Source organism: Homalodisca vitripennis, chromosome 1, assembly GCF_021130785.1.
Source record: "Homalodisca vitripennis isolate AUS2020 chromosome 1, UT_GWSS_2.1, whole genome shotgun sequence".
Lineage (NCBI taxonomy): Eukaryota > Metazoa > Arthropoda > Insecta > Hemiptera > Cicadellidae > Homalodisca > Homalodisca vitripennis.
In genome coordinates, this window is record NC_060207.1 from 12568435 (window position 1) to 12581721 (window position 13287).

Consider the following 13287-nt stretch of genomic DNA (forward strand, 5'->3'; position numbering starts at 1 on the left):
AATGTACTAGAGACTAATGCTATAAGGAAGACCTGTAATTTTGTGATCAAAAGATAAAAATGGAGTCCTTCCAACTTTCTGTCCATCAACCAATCTTTCGTTACTTTACATCGGGTCCTTGGATACCTACTTCATACTGCTTTAGGTTTTTTCAAGACCTTAAGACTGTTGATTCAAAAAATATTGTATTATTAATTTTTTTGAAGGTTAAGAAAGATAACGTATTGTGAGTTAAATTTTTGTAAATCTTTTATCATGTGACAGATTATTTGATTTTATTGCGCCAAATTAGATGTTATTAACACATACCACGTTGTTACTACAATCGTATTGAAATGTAACGAGTGCAGTGATGGATGCGAAGAGATACTGTAGCCTGCAGGAGAATGTATCCTACAGTAACTGTAGCCTGCAGGAGAGTGTATCCTACGGTAACTGTAGCTTGCAGGAGAGTGTATCCTACAGTCGTAGTGCAGTGATAGGTACTGTAGCCTGCAGGAGAGTGTATCCTACAGTAACTGTAGCCTGCAGGAGAATGTATCCTACAGTAACTGTAGCCTGCAGGAGAGTGTATCCTACGGTAACTGTAGCTTGCAGGAGAGTGTATCCTACAGTAACTGTAGCCTGCAGGAGAATGTATCCTACAGTAACTGTAGCCTGGCAGGAGAATGTATCCTACAGTAACTGTAGCCTGCAGGAGAGTGTATCCCTACGGTAACTGTAGCTTGCAGGAGAGTGTATCCTACAGTCGTAGTGCAGTGATAGGTACTGTAGCCTGCAGGAGAGTGTATCCTACAGTCGTAGTGCAGTGATAGGTACTGTAGCCTGCAGGAGAGTGTATCCTACAGTCGTAGTGCAGTGATAGATACTGTAGCCTGCAGGAGAGTGTATCCTACAGTCGTAGTGCAGTGATAGGTACTGTAGCCTGCAGGAGAGTGTATCCTACAGTCGTAGTGCAGTGATAGATACTGTAGCATGCAGGAGAGTGTATCCTACAGTCGTAGTGCAGTGATAGGTACTGTAGCCTGCAGGAGAGTGTATCCTACCAGTCGTAGTGCAGTGATAGGTACTGTAGCCTGCAGGAGAGTGTATCCTACAGTCGTAGTGCAGTGATAGATACTGTAGCCTGCAGGAGAGTGTATCCTACAGTCGTAGTGCAGTGATAGATACTGTAGCATGCAGGAGAGTGTATCCTACAGTCGTAGTGCAGTGATAGGTACTGTAGCCTGCAGGAGAGTGTATCCTACAGTCGTAGTGCAGTGATAGGTACTGTAGCCTGCAGGAGAGTGTATCCTACAGTCGTAGTGCAGTGATAGATACTGTAGCATGCAGGAGAGTGTATCCTACAGTCGTAGTGCAGTGCAGTGATAGATACTGTAGCATGCAGGAGAGTGTATCCTACAGTCGTAGTGCAGTGATAGGTACTGTAGCCTGCAGGAGAGTGTATCCTACAGTCGTAGTGCAGTGATAGGTACTGTAGCCTGCAGGAGAGTGTATCCTACAGTCGTAGTGCAGTGATAGATACTGTAGCATGCAGGAGAGTGTATCCTACAGTCGTAGTGCAGTGATAGATACTGTAGCCTGCAGGAGAGTGTATAATACAGTCGTAGTGCAGTGATAGGTACTGTAGCCTGCAGGAGAGTGTATCCTACAGTCGTAGTGCAGTGATAGGTACTGTAGCCTGCAGGAGAGTGTATCCTACAGTCGTAGTGCAAGTGATAGGTACTGTAGCCTGCAGGAGAGTGTATCCTACAGTCGTAGTGCAGTGATAGGTACTGTAGCCTGCAGGAGAGTGTATCCTACAGTCGTAGTGCAGTGATAGGTACTGTAGCCTGCAGGAGAGTGTATCCTACAGTCGTAGTGCAGTGATAGGTACTGTAGCCTGCAGGAGAGTGTATCCTACAGTCCCGTAGTGCAGTGATAGGTACTGTAGCCTGCAGGAGAGTGTATCCTACAGTCGTAGTGCAAGTGATAGGTACTGTAGCCTGCAGGAGAGTGTATCCTACAGTCGTAGGGCAGTGATAGGTACTGTAGCCTGCAGGAGAGTGTATCCTACAGTCCGTAGGGCAGTGATAGGTACTGTACCTGCAGGAGAGTGTATCCTACAGTCGTAGTGCAGTGATAGATACTGTAGCATGCAGGATAGTGTATCCTACAGTCGTAGTGCAGTGATATATACTGTAGTATGCAGGAGAGTGTATCCTACAGTCCGTAGTACAGTGATAGGTACTGTAACCAGCAGGAGAGTGTATCCTACAGTCGTAGTGCAGTGATAGATACTGTAGCCTGCAGGAGAGTGTTACTACAGTCGTAGTGCAGTGATAGATACTGTAGCATGCAGGAGAGTGTATCCTACAGTCGTAGTACAGTGATAGGTACTGTAAACCAGCAGGAGAGTGTATCCTACAGACGTAGTGCAGTGATAGGTACTGTAGCCTGCAGGAGAGTGTATCCTACAGTCGTAGTGCAGTGATAGATACTGTAGCCTGCAGGAGAGTGTATCCTACAGTCGTAGTGCAGTGATAGGTACTGTAGCCTGCAGGAGAGTGTATCCTACAGTCGTAGTGCAGTGATAGATACTGTAGCATGCAGGAGAGTGTATCCCACAGTCGTAGTGCAGTGATAGGTACTGTAGCCTGCAGGAGAGTGTATCCTACAGTCGTAGTGCAGTGATAGATACTGTAGCCTGCAGGAGAGTGTATCCTACAGTCGTAGTGCAGTGATAGGTACTGTAGCCTGCAGGAGAGTGTATCCTACAGTCGTAGTGCAGTGATAGATACTGTAGCCTGCAGGAGAGTGTATCCTACAGTCGTAGTGCAGTGATAGGTACTGTAGCCTGCAGGAGAGTGTATCCTACAGTCGTAGTGCAGTGATAGATACTGTAGCCTGCAGGAGAGTGTATCCTACAGTCGTAGTGCAGTGATAGGTACTGTAGCCTGCAGGAGAGTGTATCCTACAGTCGTAGTGCAGTGATAGATACTGTAGCCTGCAGGAGAGTGTATCCTACAGTCGTAGTGCAGTGATAGATACTGTAGCCTGCAGGAGAGTGTATCCTACAGTCGTAGTGCAGTGATAGGTACTGTAGCCTGCAGGAGAGTGTATCCTACAGTCGTAGTGCAGTGATAGATACTGTAGCCTGCAGGAGAGTGTATCCTACAGTCGTAGTGCAGTGATAGGTACTGTAGCCTGCAGGAGAGTGTATCCTACAGTCGTAGTGCAGTGATAGGTACTGTAGCCTGCAGGAGAGTGTATCCTACAGTCGTAGTGCAGTGATAGGTACTGTAGCCTGCAGGAGAGTGTATCCTACAGTCGTAGTGCAGTGATAGGTACTGTAGCCTGCAGGAGAGTGTATCCTACAGTCGTAGTGCAGTGATAGGTACTGTAGCCTGCAGGAGAGTGTATCCTACAGTCGTAGTGCAGTGATAGGTACTGTAGCCTGCAGGAGAGTGTATCCTACAGTCGTAGTGCAGTGATAGATACTGTAGCCTGCAGGAGAGTGTATCCTACAGTCGTGGTGCAGTGATAGATACTGTAGCCTGCAGGAGAGTGTATCCTACAGTCGTGGTGCAGTGATAGGTACTGTAGCCTGCAGGAGAGTGTATCCTACAGTCGTAGTGCAGTGATAGATACTGTAGCCTGCAGGAGAGTGTATCCCACAGTAACTGTAGCCGACTGCCAAGGTCCGCGGTGAGGTCCGAGGCTCGATACGGCTGTCTCGGCGGTTTATCGCAGGGCTTCCTCATCTGGTCCGGTTACCCCGCCACAGAACCCAGATAAGTAATTGGTTTGGGTATTGTGTCTCTGATGATGGTCGATGTCCATCCCTCGGATTTGATGGACACCACTGAACTAAGATAAATGTTCAAAATACACCGTTACGGAAAGTACGATTGATTCTGTACTTTATTCCAAACTTCATACATCAAGGTATTGTAAGCCAGTATTGGTTTTACCTAATGATAATTTTTAAACTGGTCACAATATCAGTAATTGTCTTTAAAAATATTACATTACAAAATTGAAAGGTCGTGAAAACGGCTTACAAATGTATTCTTAAAATAGTAAACTGAAAGTTGTTTTTTATTTAAGATTTTCTGTTGGTTTTGGATGACAAAATCTGAAAATATTCAAGAAATTGTGTAGCTAATGTTTTAGTATTTATTGATAATCCTGACACCAGATATAATATTAATTAACTTCACTTACTTAGATTGAAGATTGTTCCTCAGAGTGAAGTTAGATCTTGACTCGTAAAATAACTAAATATTTGTCATAGATAATTCTTTAATTTTAAAGTAATTCTTATTACTCATGGTTTGTTTATTTGTTGTGGTTTTATACAATTTATAATAACAATTTTATAGCTCTTGTATCCGCTACCGATTAAGATTGGTTCATTAATTTGCTTTGCAGTTACACATATGCAATATGCGATTTTTAATCGTATAAAGGCAAATATCAATGAAACCTCACTTTTCAGTGTATTATTCAGTGTTAGCATAAATCATAAATCTTCAAAAATTGTCTGTACATAGAATAAAACCATACTGAAGAAAGAGTGTGTGTTGTGTCCAAGCTTCATACAAAACAATCCAGTAAAAGTTCTAGTAGTAATAATAAGTCTTGCAATTAAAATTTCACTTAGTTCAATGCTGAAAAACAACTAATCCAGATTAATACTTTTATCTGCACTTAATTTAACCCTTCAAAGACTTGAGTCACTCACGACAGATGATTGAATCATTAATCTAGATTATTGCTTAATTAAGCGCGGAACCGTATTTCAAGAGTTCGTGTTTTTTTCTGAATTTCCCAATGAAATAACTGTATTTATATACTGGTACAGGTCTTGGTAAAATTTGACCAGGGAGAAATCTCGACCAGACATTTCTCGGAACCGACAATTTCGTTAATGATACATGAGGAACGAGACATATTTGGTTTTCTAGTTCCGTGCGTCATTATTAAAAACCGCGTCAGAGCAAAATTATCTCTAATGGACCATAAATTATTGTCAAGGCCTATCTCTTGTGATAATTTTATGTTCGTGTCCGACTGTTTACAAACACGTCTTTGTAGTTTACATACAAACACAAGAGCGCTTGGTGTGTGTTGGTAAGTTACAAATTAAAATGAAAACAACTCGTATTTATTTACTTTACACTTGCTAATGTTTCATAAAGTCGAATTTTTTGTTAGTACGGTTACAATACACAGCATATGTTAGTATTTACGTAATATTTTCTACTTTTTAATTGAGATGTTTTTTACTTTTTATCATACTACTGAATAAATTCGGATCAATTTGTATTTTAAGATATTTGTCATTAGTTTGGGCAGATGTTTTAAAATCAAGAAAACACGCAGAGTCTATAAAGGTAACTTACTGTGTTTTTGTTGAGGAGGAAATCTTGAAAGGAATCTATGTTATTAAAAATGTAAAAAACCTAATTTATAAGTTAATTCATCATAAAAAAATAACTATATAACTAAGCCGCTTGGCTCTCCATCGAAAATTGCTCCTGTTTCAAACAATGGTCAGAAAAGTTTGGCTTAAGCACATTATATAAGACGTAGACACCCTGTAATTAACTAAAAAAATTCGTTATCCACTCGTATTTGATGGAACATAATTTAAGATTGGGTTGTTAATTTTAATTTTTCAAAATACCTGTCAAAGGTGCAACGTTAAGAATTGTAAAACCAGATCATGGCAGTACACTTTAAAAATAAAAAAAAGGTGTAAGAGGTGGTTATAGGCCAAATATCAGTATGAGTGTTAACTCTTTCGAAGAGGCCTAAATATTGTGGAACTTTAAATTATCACAATCTTAGAATAATAGCAACATAATCATAACTTTTCCAATGGTGACTACGAGTTTATAAAGAAATGTATCACCGAGAGTCAGAACAGTACACCCAGATGAGGCAAATGAAGAGAAATATTTGCTTCACTTGAATGTGTCCAATTTCAAAATCCGGAACTTCTTGGTGCTGGGCGTTATCTTTATGCGATCAGGAATTTCTGACGCCAAAACATGGAAGCAGCTGGAAAATTCGTCTCTCCTTTGCTGTTCGATGTCTTATGGAATACATCCCTGGCGCAACCACCCTCATAAGTCATCTCTATCGGAAAGAATTAACAAGTACGAGATTCCCCACTCCACAACAGTTTTTTGTTACTGATAGATCGAATTATTCACAGTTGGTACACAGATTTCTTATGTCAAGTTGGTAGTGACTTCAGATGAATACTCACTGACACGTAGAAAGGCGTGGCAGGGTGGATGCAGTGGGTTTTTGTGCCGTCCAGACAGTGTCAAGTCGGCCAAGGTCCGCGTCTTTCTCGTGCTAACGTCTCGGATAAATTGTTGTGGGAGTTATTGAGGAAATATATGAGCAGGAGTGTGAGGGATGAGTGATGGTTTTACTTTGAAGGAAGGACATTCCTTCTAAGTTGATGCAAAACATTAAGGTATGTATTGTAGCATTGTAGCTAAACATCATTTCCTGTTCCAGTAGGTTTGCTGAGCCTCAGATGTTCCTCTGGTTTCGATCATCTGTGAGGAGATTGTCGCTGCTTATACCCATATCTGTCTGAACTCAGCACTAAATGCCGTTGCAGCATCTGTCATAGCCTTTTATTTATTTCATTTTAACTTTTTTCTTGCCTCAGGTGAGTTCTATAACAATCTTTTGGTTTGCCTGATTATTTTTATTGTTAAACAGTTCGATACCGTTCAACCAACTGATTTCGACCGATTAATATCATTTTAATGATGAACTTGGCTCAGCTATTTCGATGTGGATCAGCGCTAATTCAACTGTGATTGTGCCGGAAATGTCACATTCCTAAGCGCACAAGATGTCAAAAGTGCAGATGAAGATGCATGGGATTTCTAAATAGTTTTCGATAGCACATTTGAAGTCTCTATAACGATATTCGACGATGTCTGAAATGGCTAGTGAGAGGTTGATAATACATTGTGTGAGGCATAGTGATGGGATGACATGTCTCGATTCGATTTTGGTTTATTTTGGATATTGTCTTAAGGGCAATGAATCTTTGGAATAGAGTACTCTAAATTCTTTGGCTTTTGTCATTGATCTTACTCACTTGCAAAACTGAAGTGGATTCTTTAGACGGTCTAAATCATATGGGAGTAGTCGATGATGGCGTACGAGTCACAAAAAAAATTTAGGCATTTGTCACATATCCTAGCTAGAAAAGTTCAGAAGACTAAGGACTATTACAGTTCCTGCATTCACCTTAGGAGAAGGTACGTTAATTCCCCAGATGTCCGGGGAATGGCGTTACCTCGGCGACGACTGCAAGGTCGGATCCATATCAAAGAAGGTGGGTAGGAGACGTTCACTTGTATCTTGAACGGTAACTAAGGCTTATTTAAAGCCTTCAGCAGCGTTCGAAAAGTTAGTGATGGCTGTATCTATCTCCGGGTTGTCCACGCTATAGTTATGGAAAATGGAACTGGCGTTCCTTCTCTGGGTAATGGAACTGGCGTTCCTTCTCTGGGTAATGGAACTGGCGATCCTTCACTGGGTAATGGAACTGGCTTTCCTTCTCTGGGTAATACAAAACTAGCGTTCCTTCTCTAAGTAATGGAACTGGCGTTCCTTCACTGGGTAATGGAACTGGTGTTCCTTCACTGAGTAATGGAACTGGCGTTCCTTCTCTGGGTAATGGAACTGGCGTTCCTTCTCTGGGTAATGAAACTGGCGTTCCTTCTCTGGGTAATGGAACTGGCGTTCCTTCTCTGGGTAATGAAACTGGCGTTCCTTCTCTGTGTAATGGAACTGGCGTTCCTTCTCTGGGTAATGTAACTGGCGTTCCTTCTCTGGGTTCTATTATCTCCGGTTTCATGCTTGGTAGGATGCTATTATAACCGAATCGTTTTGGTTTGGAATATTGGTGGTTAACTATCTTCAAAAGTACCTGCGGAAGACTTGGTGTGCCAGAGTACTTCACAGTCCGATGTACGGTTTTGAACTAAGGCAGTCAGTACAACAAATAAACAAATATTTCCACCTTATCAGGAGTGTACTTTGTTTTCCTTGAAATCTCCTATCTGATGTCCAGTTGTCCACATTCAAGTGAAATCTTTCTGTATAAGAATACAAGTTATAAGTGTAAGACGGTATTTCCGTACCGTGTACGTTGTCATAACATCGTGGGCACGACTCTAAAGATATACAATTTATCTTTGATATTAGATATACGCACACTAACAACCAGGTCCGGGTTTGATAAACACACAGCGTGGCGCTGTTGCTCATTGACCTTATCATTGAACAAATGTTTGCAGACGGTCATTTTGTTTGACAGTGTCACAAGTACATACCAGCTGTTGTTCATTCTTCTATGTCAGCAAACAACGATAGACCCGTGTAGGCTCATGTTCTGTATGATAAGATATGCGAATAATAAAATTATTTAACATTCTTATTATTTCCTGTCATTTCTTTTTATCTCATCTTTTTTATTAGAGCTATTAATAAAGAGTAGTATATTAATAAAATTATTATTCATGAAACCGTTATATATACTATTATATCATTTATTTTGTTATGTTATTGAATTCTAAATATTATTTTATATTATATTGCTTTCCTGTTTACTATACAATTGAATTAAAAAATAAAATTAATAATAATGAATGCAATAATTTAAAAATTATATAGTTAATAATTGACAAACAGGAAACATTGAAAGTAATAAAAACAGGAAAATGTTATATTTATTATAATCTGTCTTATATTATTATTTATTATTTATAGGATTTTGTATAAATACTATTATATCATTTATTTTGTTCTGTTATTAAATTTTAAATATTATTATTTACATTGTTTTATATTATATAGCTTTCCTTTTTACACTTTAATTTTATTAGGAAGTAAAATTAATAATAATGAATGTGACAATTTAAAATATTATTTAGTTAATTAATGACAAACTGGAATAAAATTAATATTTAGTTATTAAAACATGTTTTATAGTATTATTTATTTTTAAAGGATTTTTTATCTTAGATTTTATTATTTTCCATTATATTTTACTTCTAAATACTAATTATTTTTAAATATTATAATTCTAAATAGTTTATTTTAGTATTATAATTATTTTCTCAGTATAATTATATATACTAAAATTCATCATATTAATTTGATAACTGGCATGTGTTCTCTTTTTTCAGGTGAGTCAGTAGTAAACTGTGGAAATCTCCAGACTAATAAAGTACAAGGTAATAATTCTTCACTCACTGTATGTTCATTTAAAGGCGATTAATTTAATGAGCATTTTTCTTTGAAAAGAATATAGTTAAAGACAAAAAGCACTTGAGATTTGTTCCTTAAATAATGCTAATTAAAAACAAATTAGGTACTCTTTGTGAAGGAAACTTATTATAAACCTTTAGTTATTAAAAATACGACAGTATTTTTGTTACTGTGAGTCACTTTATATTTTATTGAATTTTATTCCATATTTTTATAGTAACTGAAGAATTTCTATTGAGCTATATAGTTGATATTCGATATTCCTTTCGACCTTTTATGTATTATAAAAAAAATTATTTTGGTGCATATTTGAATGCTGTATAACAATTTTTCTATAGTGGAAATGGTTACAATTTTGGAACTTCAAAAAATCGTGGGTACTAAACCTATGGGTCTACAATTAATCATTTTCCATGGGTTGGATTATGGTAGTGGTATTTTTAAATTTTGGAAAGGGACAGATGAAGTTATGGATACAGGCAAGAACCGTATCAAGGAGTACGAACATTGCGCAACGTAGTTGTCAAAGTAGGTAGCGCGCAGGCGCACTATAATTGAAATGTTTTAATTGTGCGCAAAGCGGAGATCCTGGCATTATCCTGGCAGTTCCCACCACAGAATCTACTGGCAGGGAAAGGACCCGCACTGGTTCCTCTTCCTCATCCTCACTATTGTCAGCATCACTCTGCTTGCATCACTTAACTTCTCTTCTTCTCCCACGCATCCTTGTCTCATCGCCAATTAGTTGTACAGATCTAAATTTGTTAGCTTCGGTTTTTAGGTCTTTCTTTGATGCAACCTACAATTTCCTGTTAAAACAAGTTCTCTGGACCTGTTGGTTGGTCATTTTAAGGATGTACCAAGAAATAAATTAGTAGCCGGATTTGAAAGAAAACTATGTATTATGGCATCTCCCATTCGAAACCCAATGAAAATGTGTCCATACCTAAAACTCATTTATGGTGCAAACTTATGAAAGAAACATTGAATGTTACTCTGCCATGATTCCTTATCACACCACTCGACCTTGGACTGATAACAATTCCCTTGAAACGCTGTTACTTTCGTCACTTATCAATTAGTTGTATTAATTAAGTATATCATCTTTGATAGGTAATTTCCTTCTTCAACGTATTCTCAAAAATTTTGAATATAATTTTTAAAGTTATTAAATGATAATGCGATTTCGAGTGGTTCTTCAGTTTGTATATATCTCTCTGCAAACAAAGCAGTTGGCAATATTGAATCCGACTTTCCTTGCATCACGGCTATGTTGGTTTGTTTGGAAGGCATCATACAGGAAGGTAACATTACTTTTTATAACAGAACTGAAATAATAATATTAAATGAAATGTTTGTTCAAAAGTTTTTTTTAAATATTGGTCTTACCAGTATGCAATAATTTAAAGTATATAAAAAGTAAATTTTTTCAAATAGTTCTCTTACGTGCTTTCATTTAGGTTGAAAAAATGCGTTTCAGGTCTCGGGTCTCTTTTTTTATATTCAACTTAAGTATAAAATATGAGTTTAGTTGAAAAATATTTACTACGTTAATTGATAAAGCGAGTATGTGAACGAAACATGCATGATCATGACACAATAAGGTAGTGAGCACATGTATGTACTTGAGTACGTATTGGATCGTTAGTGAATAAATTGTATACATAATCAGTAATCTGGATAAAGTATTCTTTGACTAAAAACATCTAAATTTAACCGTAATACCCATTTTAAATAAAACCGCACAAAACTAGCGTTGTTCTCTGTTGGATAAATACACTTTACACATAGTAAAAGGAAAGAAAGCACATTTTACACAATTTATTGTTCTTTTGGTGGGGGGGGGGGGGTTAACTGAAACGTGGACATTGCACCCTTTATAGTATTTTATTACTCATTTATTACTGATAGCTACTAATCTTGAATAATGTTATAGCAGGTTAATAAACTTTTAATTGATGTTCAACAGTAATATGCTGCTATAAAAGTTACATTTACATAATGACGGTTGGATGCTGCTTTGTTGGATAATCCAACGTGCTCTCTTTGCTTTATACTACCAACTTATGCGTCAGACCACGACGCTGGCTGGCCATGTGACGCTCCATGACGCACGGTGCCAACTCGTTCGCTACGGCGAACATGCAGAATACAACACTAAATATGATTCTTTCCAAAGCGGTGACTGGAATGTTTTGCTATAATTCCATCTGTCGTGATCTGCAATTAATCTTACTATATTACTTTCCAGTTGGTTATACTATTATACGCTAAACAAATGGGTCCTTTGTAAAAATGCCAATTAAGTTCAATTATTTTGGCTTGTGACAGTGTCAATGATGCAAATTTTATTTTTAATGCTCATTGACATACCAATTATGTAGTTTTCCCCTGCAATAACAGACAACTGTAACGTTTTGAATCCTTGCTACTGCAGAATGTAGTTTTGATAACTGTGATGGTCTCTTAAGTAGTAACCTTGAAGCTTAAATTAAACCATAAAAATGCTCCGATTTTTCGGAAAGCTTCACAATGACGTTACAAGTTTATATATAACGGATATATATAATTAGTTATATATATATATATATATATATATTTCCAGGTACCTCTAATAATTGAACCATTATTTACAGTATTTTTCTGTAAGTATTCTGTCATGGCGTGAAATTCTTTCTGAAGATTATGATCCTGGGATGAAAGGGGAAAAATATTTGTGCACCAGAACGAGAATAAGGAACATTTCGTTTTTATTCTTTCAACGACAGTAGCATTTTATAACCTTTTTAAAATAAAGTTACAACGTCTTGGCATAGAATGGATGAAGTGTAAAATTAGGGTGAGATGCCCTGTATAGATTACTATTTAAGATAGTCAATATTCAAGCTCAGTATTACGAAGACATGGTTAACATGTGTAGCAAATGATTTTTAATGTTTTATTCTATTCGCACCAAACAGTAATCAACAATCAGTCATACAATTTATAATACTTGCGTGCAAAACGAGTACAACTTGTGACAAAATTAGGCGAGTCTTTAGCGCCTTGGGTATCGTCGAAGTTTTGCCCAGTTTTGAAACTTACTGACTCCCAGGTCGGTAATTTACCCTATATCTAGTCTCATGCGAATTTATATCTATCGATAGACTAATCCTTAGAGAGTGTAATTAGTTATCAAAGCTAGTAGTTATCGGACAATCAAAAATAAATTAACATGGAATCCGAACCAGAAATCTTATCACTTAACCGTAATCGTACATTATCGCCTTAAATTTTCCAAATGTCGGCTTCCGAGCAATGAAAAATACCGGGCTTTAACAAAAGTCCGATGCTTTATTAGTATGAAAAACCGTCCTTTACTTGATAGGATTGTCTTATATCGATAATCTAATTTTTAATGGCCACTACAAAATCAAGCCTAGGAAGTAACATCGATATGGGTGGAGTGAGAGCGAGAGTAGGGTGTCAGGCGTGGCCGCTGCCGCTGCTTTCTCCCCGCCCTCACATAAATGTCATGTGGAGATCGAGTGGGTGAAAGTTCAGTCTGCCTCTCAACACACGACCTGACTTAGGGCAAGGGCGCACTCCTTTCTTCTCTGATAAACGTGCATGGGTGCCTTATCTGACACCTGGATGATGTGGCGCGCCCACCAAGGGTCCGCAACTTTGAGTGCAATTTCTTATTTGCTCATTATAAATACAAAACGCTTCGCATGGCTTTGCTTAAAGCATTTCAAGGGCAAATAGACAGATAGTCAATCATACAGGATAATGTTTTGCATCCCTCACGTCCAAACAAAACTTGTTTCAACCTCCTGAATCAATGGCTTCAATAGCGCTCAGCTAAATTCCATGGTTGGAATCATACTTGCCTGGGTAGAAATAAAGTACAATTTAAAGATTACAGTTGAAACATTTCTCGATAGATCCTGCTACATGATACAATCACGTGTATTACATTAAAGTTCGTAGCAATGTTTAGATAATAAA

At 37.9% G+C, this 13287-nt stretch overlaps 1 protein-coding gene across 6 annotated transcripts in view; it reads left to right on the forward strand.

Annotated features, from left to right (window-relative positions):
* Positions 1-13287, forward strand: part of LOC124357276 (thyrotroph embryonic factor) — a 299371-nt gene that overhangs the window by 245626 nt on the left and 40458 nt on the right. For 2 of the 6 annotated variants that reach the window (XM_046808906.1, XM_046808916.1), the window contains exon 2: positions 9216-9263. The exons of the other annotated variants lie outside the window; for them this stretch is intronic. In XM_046808906.1, the coding sequence (XP_046664862.1) occupies positions 9216-9263 (48 nt within the window). The remainder of the gene's footprint in view (positions 1-9215; positions 9264-13287) is intronic. 6 annotated transcript variants of the gene reach the window in all.